General features: G+C 43.9%; 1 protein-coding gene across 11 annotated transcripts in view; it reads right to left on the bottom strand.

Annotated features, from left to right (window-relative positions):
- Positions 1-9176: 9176 nt before the first annotated feature.
- Positions 9177-20853, bottom strand: part of SYNGAP1 (synaptic Ras GTPase activating protein 1) — a 198006-nt gene continuing 186329 nt past the window's right edge. For 5 of the 11 annotated variants that reach the window (XM_044305739.1, XM_044305741.1, XM_044305743.1 and 2 more), the window contains 3 exons: positions 18901-18982; positions 12690-12775; positions 9177-11854 (listed from right to left, as the gene is read on the bottom strand). In XM_044305739.1, the coding sequence (XP_044161674.1) occupies positions 11714-11854; positions 12690-12775; positions 18901-18982 (309 nt within the window). In that variant the 3' untranslated portion in view covers positions 9177-11713. Of the gene's footprint in view, positions 11855-12689; positions 12776-16938; positions 17793-18900; positions 18983-20853 lie in introns of those variants that run through there. The other 6 variants (XM_044305745.1, XM_044305744.1, XM_044305746.1 and 3 more) reach the window with 3 other exon arrangements.

The following is a 20853-nucleotide window of genomic DNA, read 5'->3' as shown; positions in this document are numbered from 1 at the left end:
CCTAGAAGATTACTTCTCCTCCCCTGAGCTCCTGAGCGCCATCAAAGTCCTAAAAAATGGGAAAAGCCCAGCACCTGACTCCGCGTTTTTACAAACGGTTTGGAGAAGAACTAGCTCCTATCATCTTGGGAGCATTTAACTCTATCTCAAGAGATTGCCCCTTCCCAAACCAAGCCTTACAAGCTCACATCACGGTTATCCCTAAGCCGGGCAAGGATACTTCCTTGTGTGCCAACTATAGGCCGATTTCTCTACTCAATGTAGACCTGAAGATATATGCCAAACTCATAGCCTTACGGCTACAACCCCACATTCCTGGGTGCATACATGGGGAACAGGTGGGCTTTGTCCCAGGTAGGGAGGCTCGTGATAATACCCTGAAATCCATAGGACTATTAGCAAGAGCACGACTATCGAAAACCCCCCTATACTTACGTCACCTGAAAAAGCATTCGATAGAGTCAATTGGCGCTTCTTAGAGGAGACGCTGGCCCATATAGGATTAAGTACTAAAATGATAAATAGGATCCTGGTGCTCTATTCATCCCTGTCTGCAAGAGTCAGAGTCAACGGCACGCTCTCTGACCCCGTCTTCATACGGAACGGGACGCGTCAAGGATGTCCCCTATCCCCATTCCTGTATATATTGGTTATGGAATCTTTAGCAAATGCACTTAGGAACAACCAATCCATCAAAGGGATACGAATAGGAAACAGTGAACACAAACTATCATTATTCGCGGACGATCTCCTCATTTACCTGTCCTCTCCTAGATTAAGTATTCCCTTGGTCCTTAAAGAATTTGAGATATTTGGGCGCCTCAGCAATTTTAAAGTTAATATTCAAAAGTCTGAGATACTAAACATCACCTTGCCGAGTCGGGAAGTCACTCAACTTCAAGATTCGTTCACATTCCAGTGGAAATAACAATCCATTGAACACCTAGGAATTCGCCTACCTTCGAACCCCTCTTATCTTTTTAACCTTAACTACAAACCCCTGTTGAGATCTGTTGAGCTAAGCCTGCAGAAATGGTCATCTCTCCAACTCTCATGGTTTGGTAAGATCAACGCCCTCAAGATGGACATACTACCCAGACTTTTATACTTATTCCAGATGATCCCTTGCGAGATCCCACTAACATTTTTAACGCGCCTTAAGAGACTTACCTCTCAGTTCATTTGGAAAGGCCAGGGGGTGAGACTGAGTTATGGTCTACTAACACGCCCAAAAAGCTACGGTGGAGTGGGTCTACCGAATTTTCTCACATACTACAGGGCAGCAATAGCAAACTGTGTACTTGATCTCGTACACAACTGTTCTACAAAATTGTGGGTAGAAATAGAACACAATTTACCACCACTTCTAGCTTCGGGCATTTTTTGGCTCCCCGCTAGTACACAAAGCCAGATAACTCAGCTCCAGACTTCGCCACTCATACTCACCCTTGCAAAGATTTGGAGTAAGTTTGCAACTAAGCTCAGCTTAGTCACTACACCGGGTCATATATAACAATAAGGGCCTGCGCCCCCTCAGAGACATATTACATCTCTTACCACCCCCTCTTGGGCGCTGGTTCCATTACTATCAACTGCGCAACTTCCTTAGATCCCTGGCACCTGGATTGCAGCTACATGCCCCCTTATCAAATTTAGAAAAACTATGTCTTGCGGACTCAGCACCTGAGCACGCTATTTTACTTAGATACAACATGCTAATCACCGGAGAGATCGGAGACAAAACAGTCAATGCCCCAGCCATTGCCCCTAAGTTCATGTTAGCTTGGGAAAAATAACTAGGTATCATTTTTACAGAGGAGCAGTGGCAGAGGTCCTTACTATGTACTCACAAAACATCGTCATGCAGATTACAGGAACTCAATTATAAGATACTAACAAGGTGGTACAGGACTCCGGTAAAGCTCCACCAATATTATCCCTCAGTGCCTGATACATGTTGGCGATGCTCAGCAAGTACAGGATCCATGTTACACATATGGTGGGAATGCCCAGGAGTCGCACACCTTTTTATATAAGGTGTTTTCGCCTTATATAACTCCCTTTACCGGACTAATGTACTTTCCTCACCTGCAATAGCTTTACTATCTGTCTTCACGGGCCGGCTCCAACAGGTCAAAAAAGGCCCACTCAGGCTCTTTATATTAGCGATGAGGCAAATTATACCTCGTAGATGGAGATTGACTGAGAAGCTTTAGAAGATAACTTGGGTACTGGCTCTTGACGGCCTAATTCGTATGGAGGAACTGGGTGCAGAAGATAAGGGTATGAGATCTGCTTTTGCATGGACATGAGAGCCTTGGTTTATATTCCGTAAATCTTCACAATTCTCGACTTGGCTGACCCCGAGCGTTACGTCCTCATAGGTTCTCTAATTGGTCACTATCTTTGCCGAATCGTCTCATCATATCCCTCTAATCTTATATACACCTACCTCTCCCCCCCCCTCCTTTTTTATGTCAGTCTATATGTCTTGTCTTTCCAACCCTTACTAGTTTGTCTTTGCTTTCGTACCACATAATCCTTATAATACCTAACGCAAGATATTATTTCATGATGAGACCTCATCTAGGTTGATTCACTGCCCGTTTCTCTCATACTCTTTACCAAATGCCTAGTTGATGTAATTTCTTCATTACATTGATATATGACAATGTTATTTGCCAAGCTATATTGTTAGAAAACTAATGTTGTCTTAACCTGTGCTTATTGGATGGTAAAAAAAATTCTAAAAGAGATTGAACCAAAAAGCCACAGTGTTTTTTTCCCCCTAATGTGTGGGAGCAGAATTTATATTTAGAAAAAAATCATGTGTACTGGGAGCGGATTATTATTATAATTTTTTATTAAAGCAAAGCATTAAGTTACTGGAAATCAAACTTGACCAGACATAACGTGCAGTGTCATGCTTAGATGTTTGTTGCAGAATGTGACCAATTACATGTTTTGTTTGAAACATTTTTGCAAATTGAATTTTTAAAAAATTCCATCTACCACAGTGTCCCTAACCTAACGTGTTATGTGAAACTGCCATATTGTATTGGACTCTGCTCAGCAATACAGTGCGACTATTCATCGTTTAAATAGGCTTCAAAATTAAATGTCTGGTAAACGACAGAATGGCGGTGGGTGAGGTAAAGAAAAACGAAAGATGTGCCATGTTTTTCGCAAGTGGTAATATGAATGGCTGTAGTAGTGCAAGCAGCAGCAGTGTAGTCTGCAACAGCCATTCGGCCAGTTGTAGTAGCAGGTCACAATCTTCCCTCTCTTCTGGTAGGTGATGGCTGATTATCATCGTGGAGGAAGAGGCTGACACCTCAGTCACAGCAGGGTGATATCGATTTCACCTCTTAGTCTGACATTTTGATTTTGAGTCAGAGTTAAGCTCATTTCTCCTGCTTTTCCTCATGGTGGACCCGAGGAAGCCTTTCATTAACATCTTCTGTCTTCACTGCCCCCTCATATTGGAATAACTTATTTTTTGAAGAAGAGACAACACCCGGGGTGCTATGTAAGAGAGTCTTTGTGTTGACGAGCTGTGTTTGGACTGCCATGAGGTGGGGAACCTGAGGACCAAAATGCATAGCACTTGTAGACATGTTGTTGGTGGCAGTGGCACTTGGGGCAAATACAGAGGAAGGAATCGTGAAGATGACGGTGTGTTAGACAGGACCTGTGAACCAGATAAGGATGATGAAGATGGTGACGTCAGAGGCGGAGGGTAGTGGTGGCAATAAGAAACCGACAACATACGACCAACATCAACAAAAACCAGAGGAACTACAGCTCTCCTTCAGCACATGAGTCGGCATTACCTGCACACGTGGAAAAAATTTACTGGCCAGCAATCAGAACAAGACTGTTCACCTCCGTGTAATTGTTCTAGTGGCAGGGCCACAAGCATTACATTTTTATCATTATCATCATCATAATAAACAGCTACTCCTCCTCCTTGTCCTTTGCTTCACTGTCAGTCCTCATATAACGCAATGTGTGGGCAGGGAACAAAAATAGGTGCCTAGTAAGCTGGTGCGCAAACAGAACTCCCACCTGGCAAAGTTGCTGTCGCTGCCTTATCACTTAGTGGACTCCACTTCCTTTAGTGAACAGATGGCATGCGCATAGCCTCTATGGATTATACTTTGTTACCATTAGTTAACAAGAAAAAGCATTCTCTACCTTGTCCTCTTATGTGGCACAGAACATGGGCCTCTACTTGGAATTGGTGCTCTGCAGTAAGGTGCACACCACCATGGATATGTGGAGTAGCTGTTACAGCCTGGGACAGAACATCTTTCGCGGCCCACTGGGTCAATACTTTACGCGGCAGTGGTGATGCTGCACCAGAGCAACTAGGCCAGATGCTGTTGACACTTTCACGATTTGTGCCGGTCTCAATCTCACACCACATACGTATCCACCTCCTCCACAGTGGAATCCTATGGTCAACAGAAACAGTGCAGAGATCTGCATCCATTCCATCTATCTCCTTTCATATGTGTAAACTGAAGTCTTGCCATGCTGTCTCACAACTGATGAGCCTAGGCAAGAAGCCACACATTGGATCCGAATCAAGCAGGAAATTCTCCATTGGCTGTTTCCACTGCCAACTGAAACTGGGCAATGTGGTCAGCGACTGTGGCTTCGCTGCATTTCCTGAAGGTCCTGACTGTGTCCAGATGACTGCCTGTGCACTTCATGTGGCTAACAATGCAGTGCTGGATAAAGCAACAGAATGATCTGCCTTTGCACTGCTAGATCTGAGATATTCCAACTGTCTGGAATTCCACCTTGCATACACTGTAGCATCTGTACAATCAGTGTTAAGTGGTCACTGAATACATCATGCCCTAGACCACCACAGCAGGGAGCATGTTGTCAGCTCATTAGGGGATGCATCTCGTATACTCAGGCCTTTGAAGAGGCCAACAGTGGCATCAACCATGTCATCCCCCTGATATTTATAACTGGAGCAAACTGCTGTTGCAACAAGGAATGGAGTAAGAACAGCTTCCAAATCTTCCTCTGTGCCCTGTGGTTGTTGGGGAACTGAAAGGACAAAGATGCATGAAGGAGGATGAGAACCTACGACTGCAGGAGTAGGAGAAGTTGGTGAAGACATGGAGTTTTCCCAGGCACAGCTGGGGGGACAGGGCTGACACTCATTAGGGCAGACATGATGATGGTCATGGCCAACCATAACAGTGCAGGGAAGGACCTTAAGCATCTGGGACATGCTGGTGAGCATGGCAAACTACATGCTTGGTTGCTTATGTACTGAAAATTACAGTGCATTCAGAAACTGTAGAGCTCAGTATTGTGTGGAGAAGTTTGTAACAACCAACACTCTTCCTAGAGCTGGCCATCCCACCAAAGTAAGTAATCGGGGAAAGGGCCTTAGAGGGGTAGCCAAGAGCCCAATGGTCTTCCTGGATGAGCTCCAAAGATCCTGGGTGAAACTTCCAGAAAGGCAACCATCAATGCAGCATCCCACCAGTCTTGGCTTAGTGTCCAGAAGGAAGCCTCTCCTTAGTAAAAGACACATGTAAATTAGCAAAATAAGAAAAATCTCAAGGACTCCAAGAGTGTGGGGGGAAATAAGATTCTCTGGTGCGATTAAACCATAATTGAACTTTTTAACCTCAATTCTAAGTGTCATGTTTGGGGGAAATCAGGCCCTGGTCATCACCTGCCTAATACCATCCATGCAGTGAAGCATGATGGTGGCAGCATCCTGCTGTGGCAGTGTTTTTCAGTGGCTGGACCATTGATGACAGCTGGTATTTATTGTTGGTTCAATGATGCCACTGTCTGCCTGTCCATCATGTTCCAAACTGTACTACTACTCCCTGTGAGGCCACTACTACCCATACACATTTACACATCTTCTGCCTCGTCTGTCAGGTTCCATACTGTTTATAAAAAAAGAAGAAGGAAAACAGGCATTCACCATCTGAATTTTGAATTAAAATTAAAAATATAGAAATATAGTGACCTCAATATACTGCTGCTTCCTCATTTTATGATCACTGGCTAAGAGAGGCAATTTCTTGTAAATCGGTAGATCTATATTGTGATAACATTTCAAATACGTGTCAAATTGACACTTTTTCAGTTTTTTGGGACAAACTTATTTTTACATATTTTTGAAAATGATTTTATGTACTCAGCATTTATTTTATGCACAATATTATATGTATTCAGCTCAGCTACCGAGCACTTATAATTCATGGTGAAAATATAGGCACAAAGTCTACTAGATTTTAGGTGGTATATATCTGATATATTTCCCCTAAAATTTGAAGTACCATTGGTTTACTGTTAATATACACGTATTTGAAACGTTATCACAATATACATGGACCGATTTGTGATCCACAGCTGAGAAACAAGAAATTGCCTCTCTTAGCCAGAGGAAAAGAGGAAGCAGCAGTATATTGAGGTCACTATATTACTATAGATTAATTTTATAAAGGTATCTGTACATTTTATTTCAAAATTCAGATGGTGAGTGCCTGTTTTCCTTCTTTTTTATAAATTTTATCTGTTGTGACGGGGTGAGTCACTTAAAACAGTGCACCATTAAAACGATTGAAAACGAGGGAGAGCCACTATAGATTTATTCCAGGTTCCATACTGTGTTTCACAAAGTTTGCTGCTACAGTTTTTATGGTGGCAATTTTCATTAACTTTAGATTATCATGAAGCGTGATCACATGAATTGCAATTAATTGCAACGTTATTCCTTGCCATGAAAATTAACTTAAAGGGAATCTGTCACCTGCTTTTAGCATTTTAAGCTGGCACCATCGCTATGTTGACTAAAGTACCTTATTTCCAGCAGTCTTCTTTTTACTTATTTTCGTTTGGTAGTTTTGATATAAAAGCGATTTTTATGTTATGCTAATTAGGGTCCAAGGTGCCCAGAGGGGCATTTTTTCCTTCTCCGGTGCCAGTGACGCCCCCCTGCAGTGCCCAAGAACGCCTCCTGATCATCAAATAACCTCCCACAGCCCGGCAAACGGTTCCGCCCCCTCCCCACGTCATAGTCTACCTTCTAGAAATGCCCCGTCCTTCTTCTCACTGGGCATGCGCCAAGCCCAGTGATGTCACCTGAGTGCTGTTGCCCTCAGGACGTTGATGATCGCGCAGGCCGCAGGCGGTACTGCACCTGCACAAGTTTTCTGGCCGCAGACAGGAAGAAGGACGGGGCATTTCTATAAGGTAGACTATTACGTGGGGAGGGGGCGGAACGGTTTGCCGGGCTGTGGGAGGTGTTTTGATGATCAGGAGGCGTCACTGGGCACTGGAGAGTGAAAAAAACGCCCCTCTGGGCACCTTAGTCCCTAATTAGCATAACATAAAAATCGCTTTTATATCAAAACTACCAAACGAAAATAAGTAAAAAGAAGACTGCTGGAAATAAGGTTCCCTTTAAAGGAGTTGTTCGGGTTCCGGGCTGAACCCGGATATAAGCTATTCGTATTCTTTTACTATATATGAGTGGTGTGTCTTGCTTTTCCTTGGTCCAATGCTCCCCCCTGCCTTGCGCTGCATGGCAAAGTTTGTTTTGTGCCAGGCTTCACAGAGACTTCCACCTAGCAGTGGGCCCGGTGACGTCCGCGGCACAAAACAGATCTTGCCTACGGCAGCGCTATAAACCACTCATTATTGCCGGTGACGTCACCGGGCTCACTGCTAGGCGGAAGTCTCTGCCTAGCCTAGTGATGTGAAGCCCGGTACTTCACTGGCAGTAAACAAACATACCTTGCCCTACACGATACGACACAAGGCAAGGGGGAGCATTTCCACTGACTATTTCCACTGCAATCAGCCCTGCCACAAAATGTAGAAAAAACAAGTATAGATCGAGCAAATCTTATTGTTCGATTGGGCCTGAATACAGCCAGGATCCGTGCGGACATATATTTATCATCAAAAGTTAAAAAACTTATGAAATGCCTATAATTGTACTTCCATACAGCATAGACACATCTGACAAAAAAGGTGTTGAAAGGGCTTTTTCTATTGATGACCGATCCTCAGGATAGGTCATCAATATTAGATGGGTGGGGGTCCTACACCCGGCACCCCCGCCGTCAGCTGTACGAGAAGACGGCATGCGCGCAGTGCGCTGTATTTTAATTACAAATTCTGACCTTAGGTTTAATGACCCAAATAGGGAATCTCTAATGGTGTACATTCAGATCATTGGACCCATGGTCAGGGTGAGATTTGCTGCCATACAGTGTCCTTCATACGTCCATGTGTGCAGCTGCTGCATGGAACTGCCGTAGATAGTTAAAAGCTGCTTCTGTCCCAATAGTGTGCATGCTCGACCACGGCTCCGCTCAGATGGGACACAGGACCTCCACTCTTTATGAACAATGCTGGACTCAACGGTCACAACCCACATATCAGACACCTATACATTGTCATTCTGGAACACGTGTTTGAGCTCCACCCACTGTCAGACATGTTAAAGGGGTTCTCCACTTTGAAGAGAATGGGAAGGAGAAGCTGTAATTCTCTCGTAGACTGTAACCCCTCGCGGGCAGGGCCCTCTCTCCTTCTGTACCCGTCTGTTACTCGTCTTGTTCATGCTTAGTGCAATTGTCTGTATGTGCTCCAATTCTATGTACAGCGCCATGTAATGAATGGCGCTTTTATAAATTAATTATTAATAAATAATAATAATTACACTGCAATGTTGAGCGCTGCGTTCTCTTCGTACAGCTGATGTGATATTAATGTCCTAGCCTGAGGATAGGTCATCAATATAGGATAAGCAGAGAACCCCTTTAACGCTAACTGTGCTCCCACAATGCACTGTTCTCTGGTAGCATAAAACTAGCAGAATTCAGAATTTACCTTTAGGAAAGAATGGAGGAAAATTGGTAACAATACAGGTCAAACAATACATGTGGTTTCTGTGAAATATTGTAAATCCGTGGTCTCCAACCTTTGGTTCTCCCCCATCCGTCAGGGTGGAAATTGGAAAAATAAAGGCTGGAGACCTTTTTGTTTATTGTTCTTCATAAATGGAGTTTGAAACCGAGCGAAACTCATCCTCATGAAGGGTAAAAACACTTTGACAATTGATTTACATATTTAACTTTTTATTTTATTTATTGTTTTAAAAAGTATACACCCAAAAATAAGTTCGGCTTAGTCACCTTCAGATATTGTGCCTCCTGTCACCAATAGGTTTTGATATGCAGCCACCTGGATTTTTATTTCTGGTCAAGCAAATTTCTTGCAGGGGTGCAGACATTTTGCTTGCCATGGATCTCATCAGAGGGACCGAGCTGTACGTTGTTAGAGAAAAATAATTGATATCACAGTTTAGAAAACACATTGCAAACAGGAATCATCGTTATATAGTAGCATCTGGAATGTGCCAATCAGATCCTGCTCGGCCACATATCAATGTTGGGGGCAAATGTCCAAGATCAAAGTATCAATCACAAACAGGCACTAGATAACAACCAACTGCATAAAGGTTCTGATCATAGAGGGGAAGTAGAATGTCATCTCTGTGTTGACCAGAAGAACAATGACAGCCTCAGCCTTGGAGGCTAAGACAAGGATAGGACAACTCACTCCAGACCCAATTGGTGATCTAATATCACTGTCGGGGTTGACTTAAAATGTGCCCTCCTCTGAAATAATTAATAGCAAAGGAGAAGGTGGACAACCCATTTCATACTGGAGGTCTTTAAAAAAAAGTGTTTTTAAAATTAAAGCCTCAAGTGTGAGGGCAGCACTTGACTCGGCTCTCAGTCTCGAGTGGTATGAGTGCCCTTGTAATAGTTTAGAGGGAGGTTTCTGCCCATGGATCTCATAGTCATATGTGGTATTACGACCGCTAAATCCTGACAGAAGAGGAGTTGACTCTTAAGGTGTGATATGTTCTTGACCAAACTTGGACAATATATGGTTTCCCACATGTTGTGGAAGCAGAGGTCTAAAAGATTTGTGGCTTTACACTAGATGGACTGATGTGACGCCTTTTAGATTCGGGAAGAGTTCTCCAATAGGGGGCATTTGGGGTCCTCCAGGCAAGTGAGTGACATTCTACTTCCTCCAGAAACTCTATCCAATCTCTGAAAGGATTGACTTTATGATGAATCACTTTGGTTAATCAAGGATTCTACATTCCTGTCTTATATAAAGAGAACAATGACCTTTAGTGGTGTAGTGGTCACCTCTGGAGATCCCTGTGGTGAGATGTTACCGGACTGTCTGATGGGAGATAGTGACATGTCGAGCAGACAATGGACGTCAGCACCTGTTGTCTTGTTCGGTAAATATATAAATATAATAAATAACAGAAATCAGCGGCTGTCTGAGCTCTGGACTCACAGAACGACTCTGAATTCTCTTTTTTTTTCTTTAAATGTTTTATATTTACACAGAACGTCAAAAAGAACCAAGTACAATCAAAATTATCTTTACTGACACATTCATTTCGGGCCCGGCTGCTCCTGTCACCGAGGTGAAGAGGGGCCCTGCAAATTTTATGGCACCAACCTCTGATATGGATGAAACTAACGCCCTTCCCACCTCCCTCCCCATCCAAACGCAAGTTCCATGCGACCTTTGAGGCCAAGTTATTTATAAACTCCCCGTGTCACAGGAAGTGGAGTTAAGATTGTAAGCTCTTTGGGGCGGGAGACTCGGGTCAATGGATTTGGCTCCACGCAGACAGATTGAGAGAAATAAATAAAGTTGTTCAATAATTATACTATTCAGAATAATAATTATAAATGGTCTCTAGTCTCCCAGAACAGCTGCCCATAGTAGGAGGTAAATGCACTATGTCCCCGTGTAACCAGCTACAAGAGTCCATCCCCCGGGAGCGCCTCTTGTTTCTAACTTCTCTATTTTTCAGACTTTTTTTTGGCTTTATCCAATCCTCAATTCTCCCGACCTCTGATCCTTCACCTCCCTATACCAACCCTGGATCCTGCACTTCCACCATGACCTCCATCCACATGGCCTTTATTGTACATGGTTGTGTGGCCCTCACTATTCCTCCGTCTTACATTTTGTAGGTCTCCTGATCTGATACTCAATTCTCCGTGTGACAGGAGTCACCTCTGCTGGTCGGCTCAGAGAGTTTTTGCTTGTTTCGCACAGAACAGAGGGATCGAGGGAGGAGTGTAAAGGAAATAAATGGTGATGGGTAGATGAGGAATGAGCAGAGGTATGTCAGCGGGGATGAACCGAGGGTGAGGGCAGGTGTACGAGAGTATGTAGACTGGAGTAATGGTTGGGGAGGTATCCCCTACAGTGCAGATCTGTCAGTGCGAATCCCAGGGCCTCAGACCTGAGACAGAGAGCTTGGGGGTGAACTGAGGGGGGATTTAAAGGAGCAATGAAAGTTGACAAGTTTAGGGGGGGACAGAGAAACTGATAGATTTAGGAGTCCAAAGTGAACAAAGATTGATATGGTCTTAGGATAAGTTCAGTGCGATATCCCCTTCTCTTTCCTCTCCACTTCCCACGTGTGTCCGGGGTCACACAGATTGTCTGCTGCAGGTCTGGACGGCACAGAGGAAGGGTTTCAGAGTCAGGGAGGAAAGGGGGTTCCCGGCCCCCTCCCCCTTAGGCCTCTGGACAGATGCCTCAGTGGGGGAATCCCAGTCCCCCTTCCTCCCTCCAGGCTCCTGGATGGACCCCTCAGCTCCGGTTAGTGATGGTCACTTGAGTTTAGAAAGTCTCCATTTTCTGTGATTTGGAGTCGAGGAGGCAGAGGTGGAAGGGCCCCATTCCATGGAGTCGCCAGCCTCAGACGCGGGTCTGCTGCACCCACGGAGGGAAACTTCTTCTCCTGTTGGGAGAGAGGGGGAGAGAGAGCTTACTTACACATGTAAGACACAGATTCTACTGACAATGTGCACATGTAAATGTCACATATAGACACACATCGGGTCACCTACAGACATGCACATACAAGCGTAAGACATCCTGCTCAATGCACTGGTGAACAATCAAGCGCGTCATATTCATTCCAACATTATTGTGCTCATTATTGCGCTATAACGCCCAACGACCCGATCTATTGACACTTGAGAGAAACGTGAGCAACCGGGAAAGCATTGCACATGACACAGATAAGTCAGGGTTAGATGCATAGTGGGTGCAAGGATGGGGCATGTGTAGAGCTCCAATGTACTAATACCTGTTCTGTTAACATTTGGTGCCCAAATGTTGTTCCTGAGGTTTGTGACTGAAGGGTGAGAGGAGTAAGTGTGTCTCTCTCGGCATGGATGTATGTGGTTTCTTCTGGGAGTATTGCACATATCCCGTCCATACAGAGTGCACTGACCAATTAAAGTTGCCATTACTTAATAAGGGGGGACCTGGTGCTTCTTCTCCGCTACTCCATCCTTCATCACCCCCCACCTGACCTGACCCTGGGCTGGTTGACATGTGAATATAGAATCTATACGTTCCTTCTGTGATGGTGTGAGCTTCTTTAAGGCACCACACAATATAAGAACAATCCAAAAACATACAGGTAAGCTTAACTGGCCTGGACGTGTTCTAATGCATGTGCCTATGGAAAGGAGCAGTAGGATTTTGTGGTTTAAAGCACACCTTCAGACAAACCTGACAAATACAGTAAATCGCAACTCCAACTCCTTCCTCCAATTCATACTCACAGGAGTCCAGGAAGCAGAGGTATGGGCTGCTGTATGCAGGGTCATCACACTCGAGAGCTCCTTAAACTGTCCTGGTGCCTGCAGAACTGATATGAGGGAGGCAGGTTGTCACCAATGAATGTCTCTCCCTAACAAATAATGACTTTGCAGGGCCAAAAAAATTACGTATATCCATGTTTAACTAAGGCTACTTTCACACTAGCGGTTTCAAATTCGCTATTGAGATCCGTCATAGGATCTCAATAGCGGATGAAAACGCTTCAGATTGACAATGAATGGGGACATAACTGTACTGAACGGAAAGCACCAAAATGCATTCCGTTCCGTTGAGCTCCCTTTCTGTCAGCGATGTGGTGCGGAGTAAGACGGAGAGAGAGACAGAAAACGGATCTGTCCCCATTGACTAACATTGTGTGTCAGGACGGATCCGTTTTTTCTCTGACACAATAGAGAACGGATCCGTCCCCCGTTGACTTTCAATGGTGTTCATGACGGATCCGTCATGGCTATATAAGACATAATACAACCGGATCCGTTCACGACGGATGCATGCGGTTGTATTATTGTAACGGAAGCGTTTTTGCAGATCCATGACGGTTCTGCAAAAACGCTAGTGTGAAAGTAGCCCAATTTGTCCTGCAGAGCCATTATTTCGTTTAAGAGGTTATCATTAAAAATAAAAATAAATAAAAACCTACAAATGCTATAAAATAAACAAAAAGTACTACTCACCTCTTCAATCCCAGGCAGCTGTCACGTGACCACTGTAGCCAATTGTGGCTTCAGTAGTCAGGCGCCATACTACTGCCATCGCTGTGTGGAGATGCCCTACCATTGAGGCCACTGATTAGCTGCACTAGTCATGTCATAGCCACAGGTTAGCAAATACGGACTGCCAGAATGTCTATGCTGGATCGGCAGTGGAATGAAAACGTGAATAGTATTTGTTCTGCAGCATTTGTGGTAGGGATGAGCGAATCAATGCTAACAAGTCAACCTGTCAAGCATTCTAGCTCATCACAAGTGAGGGGCTGGAGAAGGAGCGCCCCCCTGTCTGTTGATTGACAGGGCCAGATATCTTGCCCTTCTTTGACAATCTGGGTCCTACATAAGGGTGCCTAAGCACCCAATGGATTCGCTCATCTCTAATTTGTGGTCTTTCTATTTTTTTCTCAGAAATTGGATAACCTCTTTAATATGCTTTGGAGGAAATATAGTTGCGCTAGTAGGATTTTGGTGAAGGTGTGCTTTAAAAGTGTTGTTTGCTTTACATATGTTCTATTAGGATGTATGGATGTAACAGAGGGATGGGATATCCCCACTGAGGAACTGGTCTACTAGCAACACCAGAGAATTTCTGCAAACAGAGTCTCACCCTCTGGAGGGCTTTTCCGTGCATTACTCTGACAGCCCGGGGATTTTAGCGGGTGCTGTGTAATGCTGATATTTCCCATTGGGGGACCCATAGACAAGAGACTAATCCAATGTGGACAAAGGAATGGCTTCAGATATTAGAAATTATGGAACCCTCCTGGCATTGAGCTATACCTAAACATCACATATATTATGTGATTTCATAAAGTATAAATGGATGTGAAGCACGATAATGTAACGTTCTGTTTTTTCTCATCTTACATCACCCAAAGCTAACATTTTACTTCAAAATATAAATCAGACGTTCGGAGAAAAAAATGATTGTCATAACTTGCTTCAAGTATCTCCATTTCCTAAAATTTTTTATTGCCTTCTTAATCACAATAAGGACAGTAGGTCTCCAACCTTTGGTTCCCCGGATCTTGCAAAAATACAACTCACAGCGTCCCCTGATAGCCACCAAGCATACTGGAAGTTGTAGTTTGCAACAGCTCAGGAACCAGAGGTTGGAGACTACTGATATAGGTCGAGGAAGGTCTCTGTAAAACTAGAAAATGTGGTTAACTCACCCTGCTAAACAGATTGTCCAGCCAATTCAGTTTTTTTTTTTTAAATAAGCTCAAAATTATATAATAAAATGAGTCATGCTGATTTTACAGATTCCCCCACCAACGTTTTCTGGTCCACCACCGGTCTGACCACCTTGAGATAAGAAATTACTACTCAATCAATGACTCAGGCAGTGCTTTGCAGTGGTGTCATAGGAATCGGAGAGGCAGGGGATTGTCAGGCGAGTATTACTTATTTTATTATTTTACACCTTTGTAGAATTTTTAACTGGCCGGAAAACCTCTTAAAATACAAACTAAAAATATCAATAATACTGGAACAGTATAAACATCTATAAATATTTGAAGCTTATCTCCATCTACTACATAATGTCTCACCAAAAGTTCCATCTCAGTAGAGAGACTGCACATCATTTAAAATATTTGTCCTTCCCTTTACTTTCCCCTTGTTTTGATTGTTTGACATCTTAGAGCTTTGCAATTTTCCGTATTAAGTCCTTGTACTTCCTGTTGTTTGGATGGGAGAAGCCTAAAACAAGTCTGAACTTGATAGAACTTCGTGTGGGCCGCTTGTAGTCAAATGGTGGTCACCTTGACCTAATCAACTGGTTGCTAGGCAACCTGAACTCACACACCCCAGAGAACAGAGCAGTAATAGAATAAACTGTGTTCAGCATTAAAGGCCGAGGTGGCATGTCATGGATCAACAAATTTCGCAGTCACCAAATTTAGTGCAGATGTTCCACCCATAAGAACACTTGCCCAGATTTACTGGCTTAGGTCTTCCCCTGTCACATCCTTGTAAAAGAGCCGGATCTTGACATAGGGGTCACTTAATATGGTCAATCTGGTGATCTCTATAATGGGGACACCCCTTTGCTTGGTTTTTATTCCCTGAAGGGATATCTGTCTTTCACTGTGTCGAAGACCCATAACTGGGGCTCCACGGTTATTTTGCATATTACAGATTTATTGATGGAATTGGTCGTGGTGAGAACCATAATGCTATCGAGAGGAAATCACTGACACAACAGTGATGGCTGCTAACTGCACTCAGCCAATGGCCAAGTTATATAAGGTGCGATCTATCTACCAGCGTCATGCCAGATTCATGCAAATATATAATTGTCAGGACAATAACCTCGCAACATCGGAGATAGTATTCAAATGTGAACAAGTCAAGAGCCTCCAGCTTTAATATAGAAGAACTCTACTGGAAACATCTCATGTACCATACTGTCAACGCCAACCACAATATGGAGGCATCTCAGCTCTTCGGAAGAGTCCAACCTTGTCAAGGCCTGTCCATACTTGGGAGGTGTCATTTAAGAATTCAGGTTCCTTTTCGGTTCATGGCAAATCATGCCTCATTTTAGATTTTCTATTTTAGGGAGACCTTGCTGTGCGTTTCAGGCCCTTCACGAGTTCTTTGTTCCATGCTTAGTTCTCAGTAGAGTCTATCCATGTTTCTCTGTAACGGTGAGCTAAAACATCCATTGGGTGTCAAGTATAAAAACTAATGCAAACAAAATGTGGAGCGGTTTCCCACAGAAATTATGAAACTACTCTTCAAACATTAGAAAATGGGCATAACCTGAACTTATCGTTTGCTGTGGGAGCCTACCCCCACTTTTCAGCCCCTTGGGTTATTAGAAATATGAAATTCTGGTTAATGTCCAAATGTTAAAGAGGACCTTTCACCTGGATATCCTTAATCTAATTATTATCCTACCTTATAGTGCGGCCCCCCACTGATGTCTTGGCACTTTTTTTTCTCTCTAAAGAACCCCCCGTTCGTCCGCTGTGGTCCCCGTATCTTTTGGCGGCTCGTATGCTAATGAGGCGACTCGGTTATACTAGGCGTGGACTTGTATTTCTCCTGGGCGCGGTTATCTTCTCCCTGGCTGCGAGCTCATCCAATCAGAGCGCCCCGCTCTCAGCCAGCGAGAAGGAGCTCAAGTTCTCGCGAGAACTTGAGCTCCTTCTCCCGCGAGAACTTGAGCTCCTTCTCCCTGGCTAAGATCGGGGCGCTCTGATTGGATTTTGGATGCGCTCGCAGCCAGGGAGAAGATAACCGCGCCCAGGAGAAATACAAGTCCACGCCTAGTATAACCAAGTCGCCTCATTAGCATATGAGGCAACAAAAGATACGGGGACCACAGCGGACGAACGGGGGCTCTTTAGAAGAAAAAAAAAGTGCCAAGACATCAGTGGGGGCCGCACTATAAGGTAGGATAATAATTAGATTAAGGATATCCAGGTGAAAGGCCCTCTTTTAAACGATAATGCCACCTGAAGCAAAAACATTCACTATAATACAGTGGGGGCAGCATAAGTGCTCCATGCTTTCAATTTTTTTTGTGAGTCTGAATCTTGGAGAGCGGTCGTGGAACCGAAGCTGCACAGTAAGATATGTGAGCTCCCCAATGATAACACTTTATTTACTTTATTTTAGGGGAGGAGAGTCCATACCCACTCAACGCGGGAAGTTCCATTTTAGATGAGGTGGAGTTACGGGATTGCCAATGTGATGTGACTTTATAGACTCACTTATTGTACAGCACCCAATCACACAGTGAATATTAGGGTGGAGTTACCGTTTATGCTGCCCAAACCATGCATTCTTATAGTACCAACTCAGCAAAAAAAGAGCAGTTCCACCAGTATGGTTGTAATCGATACCATAGCATATACCAATGACAAACAACTAAATTTTTGGGCACAGCAATTGTTCCGAAGCTAGGAGGCCACCATTTCCCTTTTCTTCTCTGTGACAACCCTTGTGAATGTCAAGGGGTAGACAGGTTGTCACCTTTTAAGTCTTAGCATGTTATGATCCAATAGGGCAGTGTCCATGCTGCAGTTATAAGATTGGCTAATTTCCAAGAAGTTGGAGCTGCTCTTCATGAAACGTTGATATTATAGACAGATTATTTCTTTACATGGTTCCAGCATCTTATAACCAGATATGATCTACGGGCATTTAGCGTGTCATTACTGCTATCGGACGGGGTGATCATGAGATGATTGAGACAGAAGACAGGTGATATAATGAAATTTGCCCTTCTTACCATCCCTTCCTGTCTTCTTCATTAAGCATAAACCTGCGCACTTTCCCTTCCCAGCGAGAGGCATTACTGCGCTGTGGGATATGTTGGCGCTATATAAATAAAGGATAATAATGGTAATAATTCTTCATATTGGCAATCTTCCTCCTGTCCTCCCTCTAATGTGCATCTATTCCACTTCCTACTCCACATTGTATTATCATCACTTCCTCTGCACCTGAAGGGGTTTTCTGGGTTTATGCAAATGAAAGGGTATTCTCATCCTGGGCATAACCATAGGGGTATGCCATAATTGCCTTGTGGCAAGGTCCCCCACCTTTCAGACATTTATGGCTCTACAGAGGGACATATCTTTCAGTGGTATTTAACAGGAAACCTCCTGAGTTCCCCATCCACTACATGGTCTCCCAGGATCTCTATCTCACGTGGAAAACAAGGGACGGTGGCAAGTACTCAATTCATTCCGTCTCAGGTATAGGGGGATAAAATTGCTTTTAGCGGAGAAGCTCAACAGAGGGCTAGACCGATTCTCAGCGCTGTATACCCTGCGAAAAATGAAGAATCGCCAATGCTTCCCTCAGATGGGTCCAGGCTTTGGGACGGGCATTTGGGAAGCTTAGCAATAAAAGGCAAGAGGGACAGAAACATTGTGACTTGTGCCTGTCCCTTCAGCTACAGGACGCATCCTCCACATTATTCTTGTACTCTTGTTACATGTTCACCTCGTATTGCAGTAGGTATATAAGAAACACGTTCAGTATATTCTATATAATGAAGGTGTGCACATATGGTCCGGGCCTCATGGGTACCTCCAGTGCATGGGGGCCCAATCCTCTGTTCTCCAGGAGAAATAAAGAGGATTGGGTCATCGCACAGAGATTTTCCAGCATGTCAGAGAATCTGTGTGTGTGATATCGAGCACTTCCAACCTGCATGTATGGCCGGCTGAACAATCGTTAATAGAAACTGTCACCTGGGGACTATGAACCAATCACATTATAGGATGTCCCCCTTTAATATTATATCATTTGTATTTGTTCTCAGTCTCTTGGACTTTTTCTCGAAATCTGAAGATTTGGTCTTTGCCCAACTTTCTCTTAGCCCTTTTGTTGCCCTCCCTTCTCTTTCCCCAGATGACAGACAGGACAGGGTGTGATGGTGATGTCACACACAAAGGCACAATGACATTGTAATTTCCACCTGAGCCTCGATAAGTCTCCTCTTCATATCGATTGGTTCTTGCGTGTGGTCCTTCCGGATCTCCTCCTCCACCAGCATCAACCTGAGGAAAGGGGGGGTGAAACAAAAATGGCCGCTGAAAGCACCAAACCCACATGGACAAGATCATTGGAACCTTCCCAATAGTCTAAGGCTTGTGTCACGTGAGGAGATTTCTGAGCTTTAGATATTATAATATTAATATACTGTATAAGCAGTATATTCTCTATGCCGCAGAGAGTTTTCCATCCCTACAAAAACCCAGAGGAAGTCCTCAAGTGACACCACCTTGAAAATATCACAGAATACCCAGAGGAACATGTGTGTAATATAAAGCAGGACATAGTCAGGGGACATTAGTATATCACTGCAAGTTCAGGCAGACGCCACCAAGTTATGTGTAATCTCCAGCCTCAATATATCGCACATTTACGGAAGCAAGAATTTTATATTTATGTCTTAAGATGTAGCTAAATGGAGATTTTTCTGCAATTTGTAAAACATGTTTGACATATTCTCCTCATTAGGTAACATAAAAGTTTTGCAAACAGAAGCCGTAGCGTAGTCCCAGCCTAAAGGCGCCCACAGACATTAGAAGACCAAGCTGATGTCGTCAGGCTTCCTATCTACTGGCTCGGTAAGATATAGCAGAGCCCTCAGTGCTTTCTACTACCACAGGCGGTAATAGAATATTTACAGGCCTAGTCTAACTTTAATCCACTTAGAGTTTTAGAACAATCACCGGCGATCTGTACATTAGATATTTATAGATTTCCACAATTCAATGTCAGCGAGCGGTTCTCCCTTCAAGGCGGTGATAAACGTGTGCAGCCAAGCAGTAACCACGGGCATTTATTTCCCTTTTTAAATTAACAGCAGAAAATTGCGTCCGTCCACATGATGGTAGGAGAAGCTAGACGCAGGAGCCCAATTTATAGTGGGATCATTTTGTCATTCGAAAACAAAAAAAACACAAAAACATTTTCTCCGATGCCTGATAAAAAAAAATAAACGCCGCAGGGATCATCAAGTTACTAGAATTTTATCAAAATTATTTCAAACCATAAGAAATATATTACTCGAGAGCCGTGAAAATTGAGCAAGGATAAAAAAAGAAAAAATGAGGGACAGAAATGCTAAAGGGGCTATAAAAAACAACAAACTGATTGCTTCCAGAAATAATTCAGCCACAATACCAGAAACAGGCTAAGGACAAGCGTGGTGCTGTGTTTGGAAGGAAGCAGCCATGTTTTCCATGACTCTTATGTCAGTGTTTGATCAGTGATTTCCATCAGTGATTGTGAGCAGATCTTTCCATTATACCTTATCTCTGTGTAGGTTCCATTCTTGGTTTTGGCTTGGAATTACTGACCAAGCAGTGACTGTGTAAAAGTGGCCTTAAAGTGGATTTATGTGTCCAGCTATTGGGGCAGATAATCCGGAACAACGCTCGTTCTCGACAATCTGCCCATCTAAAGGTGCAGGAGATCACCCGATGAATGAGCGTTTCGTGAGATGATTGCTAGTGCGGGCACATTAACTATCATTTCTGGTCAGCAGATCGTGCTGTCTATACTGTGGAGGTGATTGCTGCATGTAAGTGCAGCGCTTCACCTCCACAGAACGAGTAGCCAGGCTCGGACTGGCCCACAGGGGAACAGGTGGGCCTCTATTCCCTTTTACAAGTGGCACATGGCACAGTACACTCACAGCACTAGATAATACTGGGGACATTATTTAAAAAGCACCCAGTTTATTATTATATACACATTGGGTGGCTGAGATGATATAGAGTCAGGCTAGCCATGTCCTCTTTCCCCAAGGACCTTCCCTCTCGAAGTCACTGCATGTGCCCCCATAATCATATCTTAGCATCTTGCTGCTGCCACCACTGTTTGGGTGGTTAATATTCGCATGTAGCTGTACGGTGGGCCC

This window comes from Bufo gargarizans, chromosome 9 (assembly GCF_014858855.1).
Source record: "Bufo gargarizans isolate SCDJY-AF-19 chromosome 9, ASM1485885v1, whole genome shotgun sequence".
NCBI classification, from domain to species: Eukaryota; Metazoa; Chordata; class Amphibia; order Anura; family Bufonidae; genus Bufo; species Bufo gargarizans.
Note: the sequence above shows the minus strand (reverse complement) of the source record. Positions and strands in the feature narration are given on the sequence as shown.